The sequence below is a fragment of the Pollachius pollachius genome (genome assembly GCF_949987615.1).
Source record: "Pollachius pollachius genome assembly, chromosome: 15".
Classification (NCBI taxonomy): domain Eukaryota; kingdom Metazoa; phylum Chordata; class Actinopteri; order Gadiformes; family Gadidae; genus Pollachius; species Pollachius pollachius.
This window is the reverse complement of record NC_136948.1, coordinates 9,048,736-9,064,538: the sequence shown is the minus strand read 5'-3', so window position 1 is coordinate 9,064,538 and position 15,803 is coordinate 9,048,736. Positions and strand designations below refer to the sequence as shown.

Sequence of the window (15,803 nt, the reverse complement as noted above, 5' to 3'; positions counted from 1 at the left end):
GTGCCACTATACCTCAAGTGTACTAACCACGTGTCATCATTGTCCCTCCCCGTTGCCAGGTGTTTTACCTAACGCAAAATTAGGCCACACTACTTACACACAATGATATAGGCTTATTACTTGTCAAATCTCCCCACGTCCACCCCTCTTGTCTCTCTGACACTCCCACAAAATAATGACATCATTCCATCAGCAGGAGATACAAAATAGCATGCTTTCCATTGACATCATACCATATCCTGTTGCTAGGAAACGAGGAGTCAACACTAATCGCTATGGGAACCACACTTCACCTTCAAATCTCCTGACCTCTATATCCATCGTGTGTGTGTGTGTGTGTGTGTGTGTGTGTGTGTGTGTCCAGTGAAAAGGAAGCATAAAACTAGGACTTGTTGGTGTTGTATAACACACATTTAGAGGGCTGTGTCGCGTCACTCCCTGCAGTGTGCGTCACGCTGCATGCTGCTATGTGACCGCTTCACTTAAAGGAACACGGAAATAGATTATTGTCCATTGAAAAAAAGAAGGATGTGAATTGAACGTTCACAAGTCGCATTACAATCAATAAAATATTACAAGGAACAAACTACAGTGAACAACTATATTCATTTATTTTTTATCCATATACGACAGGTCGATTACAGTGATCAGTGCATTTCATTGAGGCCAGTGGCTGTAAATATGTCATAAAATTAACACAACAATCAAACAGAGAAAAAAAGAAAAGAAGATTCTAGAGATAACCTCCAAAAAAGTTGGCTTGCGGAAACTAATTGTACGTTTAATGACGTACAGACGAGATAATTGTCAAGAGCCTATCACAGTGACTGAAACCAGACTTTAACTATTGAGGTCACGGACTCTGACAAACAAATCAAGACATTTCAGACCGTTCTCCGGCATGTAAAAAATACAGTTATACAACAGATTGATTGCCTAACCTGCAGCCACCGAGACAGTCAGTAGAGTGGTTCTACATTGCACAGTGTCATGATAGTCTAAAGTTCGTTGCCCATGTGGCGAATCCTCCTCAAATCGGAGTCTGGCATGCTGTCTCTTGGTACTCAGAGTGTCCGGACCTGACTGGAAGCCCCGCTTCCCCTCACCCCCCCCCACCCCAACTAATGTTTCGATTCCGGTCCTTTTTTGGCACAATTGAGCGAGCAAGTACCTCTCCAGCTGTCAGTGGCTAATTGAGTTCAGCACACGCATGCGTCAATGCCAGCTCCCCCACCCGAGGGGCACACAGAGAGGTGGGCCTTACCCAGGTTTTTTGGGATTAGGTATCCCATCGCAGGGGGAACAGTTTTCCACTCCAAGTCTGGTCTGGTGCCCTTTTCCGTACCACCCTGTGTGCAGCCGTGGGGGGGGATGATGCCCCAGGCCACACGGACAACCAGGTCCTGCCTTTACAAGGCATCCCCTGGTTCACCCCAGAACAAAAACGGAAAAGAAATGAGAGAGGAAGGTCATTGGCCGCCACTCTTTCGCAGAGGTTAAAAAAATGACACACAGTAAGATCTTGGCCCTTCGCAAGTCAGAGGACAGCTACGGATGGCAATGCTGATTTTACAGGTTAGCGTTTGGCTTTTATGATTAAAAGCTATTCAAGCAAGCATGCAAAGACACTCATTGTTTTCTCACGGCTAAACAGCGGTAAACATGTGACAAATCCAAAGCATGACATCCAACCCCTTATACATTTAAAATGTATAAGCCAGACTGGACTGACAGGGATTTTTAACAGCATTTAAATGCAATCAAGTTAAGCTATGGCTGTGGCGTATGGTTATTGATTCTGATTCTAATGGCATTCTTTTTGAGTGTTTTCTTCAGAAAGCCACTCTCTTGGCGTAAAAACGGATCTATATGGACTACAAATATGGACTCAAATATATATATATAAAACAAAAAAAAGAATAAAATGTCCACATGGCACTTATCATGTGTGCTGTACTATGGCTGTGTTCCCTCACCTGAATGACACATGAAACCAACAAAATAAATAAACCCTAAAACCAATCAAATTAAAACAAAATCATTGCTAGACTATTACGATAACAAACAAGTAACGTCTGGTACACTATAAAACCGGACACCAGGGTTCTGGATGATCACTGATCACAAACTAGATCATCTATAAAAGCATTAACTAAGGAACTGTATTGGACATGGTAGTAGATCCTATGATTGTACTCCACAGAGTTAACAGCTGGGAACTAGATGGACGGAACGATATAATGTTATAAAGCAAGTTCACGGTGGCTCACTGGTGGTTTCCAAGGAACGTTTCTTTCTTTCTTCCGTGGTTTTCCTTTCGCGTCCCACCATACGCTAAAAACCGTACCCTTTATCCAAGCCATGCACACCGCCCCATTGTAGCTGCATCTTCCTCCTCGCTCTCTTGAAGCAGAGGAGGACTGGAGGGCTTCAACGCCGGAGTCCGCGAGACCAAGGGGTTCTGAGTCCGGTCGAGGGCTAGCAACTCCTCAGCCCACCCCCGGGCCCCCCCTGGGCTAAGGACGGTTGAACCGCGACGAGACACATTCCAGTCAGCGCGGCCTCTTCATCCATCCGCCCTTGCGTCCGTTCGTCTATCACTGCGTCTTGCCGTCCAAGACCTTTGCCCCCTCTCCCCTGCCACCGGCCAGGTTCTTCCAGTAGCGGTGGCAGGCCAGCTCCAGCAGCTCCAGCCCTCCTATCAGCTTCTGCTGGACCAGGAACACGCCGACCATGGCCAGGCAGTAGAGCCTGACGGGCGCCCACAGCCACAGCGCTGTGAAGCAGAAGGCGATGAAGCCGCTCCAGTAGAGCAGCGAGGCCGCCTTGATCAGCGCCACCCGGAGTTCCGTCTTGCAGGGCGGGACACGCGCCACGCCCTCCCGGTCGAAGGCCCGCGGCTCCGCCGAGTAGAAGTCCCGCAGGCGGGCTTCCTTCTCCGCCCAGCGCCCCTGGCACCAGGCCTGCAGCTCGGCCGAGGCGGGCAGGGAGGCCACGGCGTAGCGGCGCACGTGGAAGTGGATCTCGCGGGGGAAGTGGCCCATGATGAGGTGGCGCTCCGTCTGCGGGATGTTCTTGGGGTAGGCCACGGTGATGTCGTGGATGGCGTCCAGGTTGTCCGCTGAGCGGGTGGGAGGGGGGGGGGGGGGGGGGGGGGAAGGAGAGGGACAGGAGTTCAGATTGTTTTTGGGTTGGAGTGGAACACTTCAAATATGCTGGGTAACATAAAAAGTTATTCAAATGTACTTATCCAATTCACTTTGTTTGATTAGTTTTAGTTTTTTAATTCCTAGATCATTAAGGGGCCAAGCATCTTGCTTGGATGATGGACATGGAGGATAGAACCAAGCACCCTTCGCCCAGCCACTACCCCCTCTACCCTTGACAAAGACACAACATACAAATTAACCTCATAATCCTATCCAGACATTTTACACCAAATTTTATGTTTAATTGAGGTGTATATTTAGACCCGACAGTACAGTTCACTCTACGTGCAACATAATTATATCCTCATCCCTCTTACCCGCTAATAAGCACTGTGTTGGGCACTCCTCAAAGCTCTGAACTCCATTACATGCGTGCCTCTAATTGAACCAGGGGCTTAGTGCTGCATGATTCCCCCTCCTTCACTTCTCACAACATCGTCCTCCCCACCACAACCAACCCCAGCCCGCCTTACATAACACATATCCCCCTCTACTTACCCTACACAGCATGATGCCAGGCGGGATGACACCTGCCTGTATTATTAGCCAACGTACAGCTTAGCGCTACCCTGGTATTAATAGAGCAATGAGAGCACCGCACCAGACTGAGACAAAGACCCACAGACATGACTTGTTAGTGGTGAGGGTGAGAGAGACAGAGTGACAGAGTGACAGAGAGACAGACAGACAGAGACCTAGCTAAGCCCGGTGACATCAAGGAGACATACACAAAGAGTAAACAGTGAGAGAGACAGAGAGAGATAGGAAGACAGAGACCGAGACAGACAGAGGTAGAGAGAGAGGTAGAGAGAGAGAGAGAGAGAGAGAGAGAGAGAGAGAGAGAGAGAGAGAGAGAGAGAGAGAGAGAGAGAGAGAGAGAGGCCTAGTCGAGGCCGCTGACACTACTGTGATTCACAGCACCTGCTGGGAAGGGTAAGTGCCGTACTGGGTGTCCAGAGGGGCCAGAGCGTTGTCTGAGCAAAGGGAAGCGACTGGAGGGCTGCCAGGATTAGCTCACAGGGGAAACATGAGACGCTCGCGGGATGCTGTAATGGCTGGCACGGGGATGAAGTAGTTGTCTCGAGGCCTGAGGACTAACAGGTATGATCCACCTCCAATAACGCAACCGCTGGATCCCCTGAGGTCACCGAGGGAGAATGTGTCGCTGTCTCCCCCCGTGCACAGCAGAGACTCCAGTGTTGGTGGAAGCCTTTGGTGTCTTTTCCACCGCAGTGTTCAATAGGCACATAATAGTCATGAGCAACTGCTCGAATCTGCTGTTTGACTCTTGACAGATACCGGGTGAATCCGTTTACCCCCCCCCGCTCATTTGAAAACGATCTTGGGAGTGACCTCTGACCTTTGCGCAGTGTTTCCACAATGAAGGTGAACCCGGTGGTGCGGGGATGCAGCACATACTCGAACTTGGGAAGGCCGTTCTTCACAGCGAACTCATCGCTCCTCGCTCTGGTGTTCTCTGCAACAGAAACACAAAGTTCAGATTTAACCTTTGATAGCGAGATATGAAACCTGCAAAGGAGAGAACAATGTGCACCGGATCTATTAGCATACTTTTATTCTTAGTGTTGTTTATATTGCTATTCATCAGTAAACTGTAGATCAATCACAAAAACTAAAACAGTACCTTTAATAAAATACTACTCCACTTCATAAAAATGACATAAAATGTCATTCTTAAAATAAACGATTAACCAAGACTTGTCATTAATAATCACACAGCAGCCCGATGGAATGGCCTTCACAGAGTCCTCTAGCCAGGACAGGACGTTTTACATCCAGAATAGCCACAAAGTGTCCGTATACACATGGTTGCCGCACTGCTTGGTTTCCACATCCACCACCATGGACGTCCTATTATTCATATTATGTAACGGGCGTCTGCAACGTGAAGGGCGTGTTAGGTTGAACTTTTCACTCTCACATAAGTGCCCACCCAAACCCATATTGTGTTCTTAAATTGAATTACATTGACTCCAACCAAGGCGATGGGAAATTTGTGAAGGGGCTTACGTGCACCCTTGAGACTTAAGTGTAAGTGTGTGTGCAAGCCATCACATGATAAGGTAGTGCCAGTGTGAAGGTGAATGAAGCTCAAATGTTTAGGGAAGGTTGAACAAACAAACCATCACAGACCGTGACTGAGACAGAGACACAGACTGACCCTTACCCTAACACAGAAAAGGAAAACAGAGCTGGACGGCTATAAGGGGCCAAAACCCGCAAAGCCCAACATGACATAACGTCCGAAGCCCGATTGGTCATCTCCAACGTCACGGGGGGAGTGAGGCTCGACCCTGGCTCTAACCACTTGGGATCATCAATTGGCTTAGCCAGGGATCTGAGAGGCTTTCACATGCGGTACCGTTGTTATTTTGATGGGAAAAAAATGAAAGAAAATCCCATACAAATGAGAGAAGCATGTATGTGGTAAAAAGGGATTCAGCTGTGGTCTCATCACTGCTGAAATGAGCCTTTGCACAACATGCTATTGCGATGACCTAGGGGAGGTGTCAAAATAAGAGCCTTAGCTCAGGCACACTGTGTCACTTGAAGGACAGAGACTTATTTAGAAAAAAAAACTAAGCAGGGCGAAAAAAAATGCATACAAAACAACAATAAGACCCTTATTGTTTAAAGTTAAAAGAAGCCAATAGAAAATGCATACTAAACAAAACCCTGTTTAAACCTTTTTTTTAAAGACACCCGACACTTATTTTGAAAAACCTAAACAAGACTAAACTAAAAGGCACACAAAACCAAAAACCGGTTTAATTGTATTTTAAATACATTAATGCTGGCTTCACATGTATTCAGGCAGATGGTAGACGGCAGACAAACAACACCTTCTGGACAGCATTAGAAAAAAAGTCTGACCGAATTGCAGGATTGCAAAAATAAAAAGAATTGATGAAAGATTGCTCTGGTGATATATTTTGTTTACAAAGATTGGATAAAATATATAAATACTATTAATTTGAGTCTTATTTTATGTAGTTGCTCTGGTAATGCAAGAAACTATGAAATTCAGCTTTCTCTTAATATTCTATTGCAGATATTTATTTTAATTAAATCGAAAATATCGGGTCATTAATAAAAAAATATCAGTTTCTCATTGTCCATATCACCCCCGTTTTCTCCCTGGCAGGGAGCTTGGTCCCGCGGGGGTTATAAATCCATCGCAGAGGACAGCAAAAAGTGCAATATGTTAACTTTGGACGGCACTGTCGTCTACCATTACAGTTGCTGGTACTTTCTGTCAGCCTCTCCTAATATTACCTCCTGCTCTTCTCCACTACACTGATATCCTGTTTGCAGTCTACCTGAATCCATGTGAAAGCAGGATAAGACGCTTATTTGGAAAAACACAAAAACAAGACAATACAAAATGAATACCAAAAAAAATTTAAAAAAACGTTACCGGTAAGATCAGTGCCTTCGGGGAAGAGCAGCAGCTGTAGAGGCTCTCTGATGTCACAGAAGTATCCCAACATGCTCTCCATGTGCTTGCGGTCGTCCTCCCAGCGGCGCTGGATGAACACAAAGCACGCCATCTGCATCGCCCATCCTGCAGGATAAGTATAGAGCACCTTGAGCAAAGGGTGACAGTGGAAGTAGACAGACTCCGACTGCCTCTGGTTGTTTTTTGGTGCAGTAGAAAACGCTATGAGCCTGTCTGTGCTAAAAAGGAAAAGGACACGTTTGGTTTGACTTTAACTTTGAAGAATGGATAATATCTGGGGGACTTTTCTGATCTGGGGGACAAAACATCTAAAAAGGTCCTGGCCTCGCTCAACCAGACTAGAGTTAGGGCTGGCCTGAATACATAATTTCAAGCTGTTCCAAACGCATATCTGAATATTCAGTAAAGCAACAATCCATTCAGACATTGCCTGTATATGTAGCAGGCGGAGAACAGTGCTGCAGAATCCAGTAATCATCAACTTATCATTTTCTAAAGTGCTTAAATTGGATCAAATTGTGGGAGTGTGTGTGGATGACGGCTGCTTTAAGCAGCCTCACCTGGGCAGAGTCAGACTGACTGGACTCTGAGGCTGGGTGAGGCTGCACTCCTGTTGTGCTCAGGTAAAACCAGCCATGATCACCACTAGTAATGCGCGATATAAACGATATACGATATAAACGATAAAGAAATTGCCTACGATAGAGATTCTATCGCTCTATCGCGATAATGCATGTTGATGACGCAAAATACAATGTTTAATTTTTGGTTTGGTGCAATTCCTTTTCACATTGCAATTTTCGCAACAGTGCCAGAATTCGTCAACAAACCTGCATGTGTGCAAAGAACGTTAACCCATTTGTACCGGCTGCTGTGCGGCGCAACATTGTATCTAGTAGATACAATGTAGCTCCGCGCAGCAGGTACAAATGGGTTAATGGTAAACACGCATTGATGCGCAATCCGGTCTTAAAGGTAAACACGCACAGATGCGTGATCCGGTCTGAATGGGTTAAATCATTGGACAAAAAGGTCTGGGGCGTTGTAAAGCGTTAAAGAAAAAGGGGGGGGGGAAGCACCGGTGAAAGTCAACAATCATGGATATCCAGCGTGATATACATTGATCTGCGGACTGGTCCAACTCCTTCTCCCTCATCCTGACTCGGAATGTGTTAAATGCATCGGCATTTTTAAGTTATGTTTTCCAGCATACTTTTTACTTGCTTTTGTCGGACCGTCAGGTGGTGGCTCAACATGGAGCAAAGAGGAGAAGGAATGTCTTTTGGATATCGGACCCAAATATCCAAAAGACGTTCCGTCTCCTCTTTGCTCCATGTTGAGCAACGTCTCCGAGACCACCTCTCCGGCTGGGTCAACCGCCTTTTGATGGTTAAAAATATCACGTAATCGACAAAAATCTTAACAATAAATGATCGATCATCAATTAATCATGCCCATCCCTAATTGTCAGTACAGTGTCTGTTCCTTATCTAGAAAGACACCCGTTTTTCCTGTTCTCTGCATCTTGGGTGGCATTTAAGAACCAAGGACTTAAACTAAGTGTAGTGCCTTTTAGAATGGTTTGCACTAAAGGAAAGAAACCCAATACTAATTTTATTTATCTGCAACATTATGTTGTATGATTACAGTGTTTCACAATAAATGTTCTCGAAATGACATACTATATTTCTCTTTTTTTTAAATACATTTAGCAGTTTGGCTTTCCTTAGGGTCTATGTAACCTGTTCTGAAACGGTTATTTTATGATTTTATATCGTGATATATATCGTTAACGCAAGAGGCTGCAATCACAATCACAATATGGATTTTAGGCCATATCGCCCATCTCTAATCACCACACACACTCAGAGATAGTGCTCCTACATGGCAACATGGAGCAACAGGCCATGTATCATTATCAGCAGATTTAACAATAAACCGGCTTCAACATCCCCAACCTGGAGAGGACAGTAGGACCTGGTCATGGTACCCTGCAACTTTATTTATTATTACTGTAGGGCAAAATTGGGTGGCCATGCTGTTGCAACTGGAATTTAACAGTGTGAGATTAAAAACAAAAAAAAGTTCTAGTAAGTTAGGTGGGGTGAGTAATCCCCTATCCAACTGTGGCACATTTTTTTGTAATGTTGTTGTGTAAGAGAATTATTAGCCGTGGCGTTACGCTATAAGCCAAAGCCATCAGCCTCTTCCCCAGATATAACAACTCTCGTTATTATATCTGCCTTTAAAATTCAACTGTCGGTCGACCTTTATTAAATTCAGAGATGAGCTCTGGAATACGGCTGAAGAGATTTGAGGAATGAGATTAAGTTAGTGTGCTAATCAGCAAGCTCACGTTTCAAGAAAGTAAGCTACAGTAAGTAATGCCTGCCTAATTCGAAGTACCCATCATCATGACAGCATGACTGGGTCAAATCAGTGCATAAGTTATTGACTTGAATCCATGCATTTCAACAGACAGTATCGGCAACACTCGACTGTAAATTCATTGCTCTGTAGGCCAGGGCTCAAGACTAACATTTTCTACTGTAGGCTTTGATGCCACAAACTTTTTAATTTGGTTCATTCATATGAACAGATTCACTCAGTTTAGATTTAGTTTTTGTTGCATAGGGGACCTTTTCTATTTTTAACCAGCAGCTCATCAACATCTCTTTCCTCATGAACCAACTCATCACTCTCCTCCTCCTATATTAAATACTTGGTAATAATAAGAGGCTGCTAATTGGGGGATATACTCCAATTAAGATATTTTCTGGCTATCCGTCATCAAGAACAATGCATTTCTTCCCATGCTCTTGGATAGCGCTAGTGCTGCAGTGCAATTTCACTGACACTTTGTACAATGTACAAAAAACTTTTTTCCTTTTTTGATCAAAACAGCGTGTCTTCATTTAAAGTTAAGTGGGTCTTGTTTCCAAATAGAGCACTCACACCGGCGCCGCAATACACTCTACCCTATAACTTCCAGCACTTGACAAAACCTTGGCAGATGGCATGCATCGCCATCCATTACCACTCATTTGATTAAACACAGAACAAGACCTAAATCCGATCCTCCGACGTGTGTGGTCCTTCTACTGGGCAGTGCTGATGGCGCTGCGGGGCTCGTCTGGTGTGCGACACGCTTTACGTTGAAGCTCTGCACAGACAGAGTGGGACTCGGAACAAATGTGGATCCCAAAGCCAGTGAAGTCCTCCACACAGTACTGACTTGATATTAGAGTTTTGCTTTTGAAAGCGTTGTTCCAATAAAACTGTTTCCAATTAGAGCGTTTCAGAAATCAAATTTCTTTGTCGCAACCATTTTTTTAAACGTTACAGGGACAACCCTGCAAATATATATACTTTTTTTTTTTATCAGGCACTCATGCCTTTACCTTGCACCACATGATTAATGGTCGCAGTCTTGAGCCCTAAGGCAAAATATTAGTATTACAGATCACGATCCAAGTGAATGACTTAAAATCTGCAAATTCAGCATAAAAAGTGAGAGGTTGGCATATCTTTGTTAGCCTGATGGTGAAACCATCATGATCTCATGTTCTGTAAACTCAAAACTATTGATCAAAGCCAATGGGAACTACAGTATATTTAAATGTCATTCTACCACTACATCCGGCAGGGCACTACTCACCGAAGCCAGGCACAGCCTTAAGGACTGCCTTGAGGCAGATCTTTTCCATCCGCAGGTAGCTGTATCGCAGAAGGCAGCACCACAGGAACATCCAGTCCAGGCGCGTGCGGTGGTTCATGACGATGACGCTGCGCTCACCCGGGACGAAGCCGTCGCCCGTTATGACCACCTTCACGCCAAACACCAGCTCCAGCAGGGACTGGAGACCAGGGCCAGAGAGGGGATCGAACAGAACGATTGGGACATGAATGCAGAGAATAAGAAGTTGGAGATGGGAGTCAGACTGAGAGGAAATGAAATCATGTTGAACAAGACTGTATGCCAATAGTTCATAGTAGTATCAGTCAGTCAGTTTGGATAATTATTCTTAAATGGGGGAGGAAGATAGGTAGAGGAAATGGGTCAGGATGGAATACTGGCTGGGTTCAATATCATATGTCTACAGCCTATATTGAAAGATGCTTGAATAATTATCAGTAAATGAGAGGGGAAGGGCCCAATTTTCTTATGTGATGTAACAAAAACATTGCTGTCGCTCACCACAGGCAGTGTGAGCCAGGTGGCTACGATGCGGTCAGTGATCCAGCGGTACCAGGCCGGAGACACCAACATGAGGGGCAGGAAGGGGCCCAGCATGAACACACTCCCGAAGAAACTGCCCAAGAAGAGGGTCACCACAAAGTACAGGCCCCTCACAGACACCGCCATACCTGAGGAGACCAGAGAGAGAGAGAGAGAGAGAGAAACCGGTAAAAAAAAGAAAAAAAGAAGGTTGAATACCCAGCAAGGGAAGTATAGATGCAATCAATCACTGTAATGCATGGCTATCCGGATAAAAGCATCCACCACCCTATGGCTTGAGTTTCATAGTTTAAGGAGCCCAAATCAGACTTGCGGGAAGCTATTCTAGGTATTGAATAACGATAGGGTTATTGTGTGGAGGATGGCTGGGATCATGTTTCAATGGGATTCATTCCTAAATCAGACCTCAGCTGGCAGGAGCCCCTATTTAACTAACCTATCTAACTAGAGAATAAAAGTTTAACAGCAGCTTTGCTCAGATGTGTGTGAGGTGAACTATGAGCTGATGTGCGTGAGGCCAAAGTGCGGATGTGTGCATGCACGGTGCTGATGTCTGTGTACACGTCGCTGATTAGGGTTGGGTATCGTGGCCAATTTCCTAAATCGATTCAATTTCAATTCATAAGGTTCTGAATCGATTAATCACGATTCGATTAGATTCAAACCGCTCTTAAATAATGAAAATGGCTCAACTGTGTTACAAAATACAAATGTACTTTATTTTTTCTCTTCATCTTAAAGAACAGGTTTTAAGTGCAAACTTGGAAATTGGACAGTTTAAACCTGACCTGTAAACAAAACTGTCTCAAGTCTCAAAAGTGCAATTTTGAAATTAGAAAGGAATTGCAAGTGAAATTGTACTTGAACTACAACATTCCATCACTGCAAATTACATTAAGGCATTGTTTCTTAAAGTGCAAAAAAAATATTAATGGTAACAAATCAAAAAAAAATCAAAAATAAAGATGTCGTGCCCTATGAATCGATTATGCAAAATTTATCCAAAATCGATTAAATCGATTTTTTCACCCAGCCCTAGTGCTGATGTGTGCGCGCACGGTGCTGATTGGCACAGTCATGGAGAGAAATTGTTTAACATTATAACATAGAAACAAATCACATGCATGTGGACTTTAAGGCATTTTTTTGTCAACACACTATTGCAAAAGAAATCTCCATTGACAATGCAACAATTTGGGTGCACATGATATACATGTTCTTAATCACAAATATAATTGTAGGGGCACTCAGCATCATTGTGAATTAAACAAATTACGAAAAAGGTTGCATGGCTGATGGCAGTGATGCTGGTAATTCAGCAGTGGCAGTGCACCACTACTGTATGCATGTAGGGGAAACAATGGTTACGTATACTTCCGAAACATTTTCCCCACGAACAGTGGAAAATACGAGGCAGACATTCCCTTGTTTGGAATGTAAATAGGGGAACAATTTCTGACTGTGGGATACTCATTGTGGGCTACGTTATGATTCACAGAAGCACTCTACCCAACATTTTTCAGCTAATCTGCACTCTATTTGGTTGTTGTTTAATTTGACTCCTGAATGTTAAGTACAAGCAGTGGTTTCAGAGTTGTATAAATTGAAAGACATTGGTTGGGCAGACTAGAGAGCACAACAAGAGAAACGTGAATATTGCCCCTGAGGAGGAACAGTATGTAACCACATACTGGTTAGACACGCTAGTTCCTGTAGCTACAGCATACCCGAGATGCACAGCCCCATGGGCAAGGCAAACACCGTCCGTAACCTTGTATGACCCTTGGTTAGCAGTAGATAACGATGGATATCCAGAAGTGAGAATCTGATTTGGCCTTGGCCGCTCACACGGGGATACTGCACTACATACATTGACCAGGGAACCAGGTCGTCTGGCAGGTGTTTTTTATTGCCTCACAAGACCCATGATACAAAACTTTTTAACCTCCATGGCCCTTATTGACCTAGGGCCAATCTTGGTTCTGGCTTGGTACTACACTATCTGGGTGGGACGGGGGGGGGGGAACTGAATGTGGAATTCCACCTTTAGTTCCACCATCAGCTAGGTGAATAAGGCCCATGAGTGCTGTGATTGCACAAGCCTGCAGTTCCCCTCTAAGTTCCTCCCTCGCTGACGCCTGGCAAACCCAGCAACCATGACACAGCAGGTCCTGGGTCAGCACACAAGCAGGCTGAAGGTGCATTTCATTCTTGTGTGTGCATGTGTGTGCACAGCACTTACACACAAGCAATAGGGGTCTAAGGGTTGTTGGTTTTTAACAACGGAAAATATGAGACACGCGAGCGGAGAGCAGCAAGCTGGCTCAGCGCTATTGTCACAATTATGCCCCGACTTGTGCGGAGAACACACCCTTGGGTGCCCTGGGTGGAACAAAATGGGAGAGGGCAATTTGATGTATAACGAACCGACACACCTAGGGAGTGAGCTCGCGAATGGAAATCATGGGCTATTAAGGGGGCAATTTCTAAGAGTTCACACACAACATGTTATTTTCCCAGTCTGTGCCCACGAGGGCTTGGACTCAACAAGGCAGTCTGAATATTTAGACTGCTCCATTCAGAGCAGAGCGGCAAGTCGTTTCCTCTCGCCCGTCTACAAACAAAGCCACTTGTCGGGATGATTTATTAAGAAACGAAATGGCCAGGGTTGAACATTTAATCACTTGGGCGATTTTTCTGAAAGCACTTCCACAAACATGAATGTAATGCACAAGACACTGCTCAGTGCTCACAAAGAATTCTTCTGGAATTTTTCTGGCTAGCATCTTGCATTCCTTCCTTTGAGCTGAGCCGGGAGCCAGAGATAGGGTTAGAGTTAGCTCGCCGCATGCTAACCAGTGCTTATGGGATGTGGGTATGGGTCTAGATGCCCTCCTTATTTATTTCTCTTCTAACCAACATACAGGGCCATTGCTATTCCAATGTTGGCCTGAATCATAAAGGTACACTGTTTGGCAAACCTTTTTGTCAATGTTTGGATAAAGGTATGTGGCATTTTCACAAACAATCAAGGTGGCTGCCACGAATACGTTTAACGCTTCATTGCTCTGATTGGTTGCAGGTCTATCCTAAAGGTCCAGAGACATTTTGATCTGCGCCCGTTGAACACACTTATTGGAAATCAGATATGAACACAGATGATTCAAACTAATACGCATATGGATATTCGTCAGGTGGTGTCGGACTACAGTTTTTCCTCTCCACCTGCCTGGACTTGCAACAGGCACAGCATAGACTAGAATCACCGTTCTTTCATAAAGGCACACCATAAGGGAACATTTTTCCAAATGACTTATTTGCCTGTAGTATATAAATAAATATATAGATAAATTCAAAAAGTCAATTTCGACCCTCTCTATCAGCCAAAAACCAAGGACAACTCTTTATTTGTATTAAGGATATCTAATGGCGCGACACAAAAACAGAAAAAACAACTTTGTAAGTGATCCAGTGGTGATCCTCCTTGGGGAAGCAAAATATACTATCTCAAACTCAAACTGCTGTCCCCCAGCCACCATATGCAAATGTACTTGTTTATTTATCTGCAACTTCCACACTATAACAACTGCTCTATCCAACCATAGATTACCTGAATACAATACAGTGTACATGCACTCTTTCAAGAGGCAGTGACAAGCTCTGCTACCAAACTACCTACTGTAATACATTAACCATAGTACTTAACTGCCAATATTACTTTGAACCAGCGTGTTATTCATTCATCATCCATCACTGAAATCCCAAAAGGTCTCACTGTCTTGAGTATTACAGCTTGCCAACAAGCTAGGCGTTGCCAAGGTGCAAGTGGCTGTTTGTACAAATGATGACTAATGTTTGTACTAACAAGTTCATACATTTAGATACGTTCATACATTTAGAATACGAGTTCCAAAATAAATAATTATTCTTTATTAAATGGGTGCATTTAGAAGGAAACACGTTAGCATTTATTCAATATAATAAATGACAAAATAACACATGGTCTAACACATTTACGTGCATCGGATCTTAATCACGGTATTCGTTGATTATTGTAATTATTGTCATCGTCCTATTTGACACATAATAATGATACGTAGTCAGACAGTCTTTAAAATAAACCTTAGTATCCAATTTGCGACCATGGCATTAATAATAACAACAACATGCATAATGATAACAACAATAACAAAAGATAATCTGGGACGTGTATCAGGGCTTGGTTACTACATTATAAATGCTTTAGGACCAAGCCATAACAAGCTTCAAGCGATCAAAACCCAAATATGTCCAAAAAGGAGAGCAAATGACAGCTTCTGGATGCAATGCAACTACATGACCCATGCTACCGTCGTAGTTTATAGCGTCGCTACTATTAATGGTGAAGTTATGCTTGAACAGACTCCTTTAGATAGCGTTAGTACATACATATAAATGCAAAATACACAATTACAAGTGCCAATCTTACCCACCTTTAGATGTTGTTTTTAATTTCCTCTTAGAAGCAGAGTGAGCAGCTTGGCTCAAACAGCTAGTTAGCTGTTAGCTCGTAGAGGTGCGCGGCCAGCATGTCATAATCTCAGTTTCCATATGTAACCATGTGTATCTGCAAAAGCTACTTTCCCGGATCACTTGAAAATCACACCGGTGTATTTACACTTCGAAAAGTGTTCAGATACATGCTTATTCATTGTCAGATTGTGTTGACAGTGCATCCCCCCATGAATGCATCAGAAACGTAGCCATACTATTTAGCTCAATCGACCTCTCAACTTTTAACTCTAGCTATGTAGTTGCGGCTAGATGCATACAGAGGGCGCTGTTCAGGTAGACATACACTGAGCAGCACTGCAGCCATGGACTGCAGTACAAA

At 44.0% G+C, this 15,803-nt stretch overlaps 1 protein-coding gene across 1 annotated transcript; it reads right to left on the bottom strand.

Annotated features, from left to right (window-relative positions):
- Positions 1–1,116: 1,116 nt before the first annotated feature.
- lclat1 (lysocardiolipin acyltransferase 1) lies at positions 1,117–15,690 on the bottom strand. Its single transcript, XM_079753068.1, has 6 exons — positions 15,403–15,690; positions 10,889–11,058; positions 10,349–10,547; positions 6,649–6,795; positions 4,570–4,686; positions 1,117–3,121 (listed from the first exon to the last, which is right to left on the bottom strand). Exons 2-6 carry the CDS (start codon positions 11,054–11,056, stop codon positions 2,598–2,600), a joined length of 1,155 nt encoding a protein of 384 aa, XP_079609194.1. The 5' UTR covers positions 11,057–11,058; positions 15,403–15,690; the 3' UTR covers positions 1,117–2,597.
- Positions 15,691–15,803: the final 113 nt, after the last annotated feature.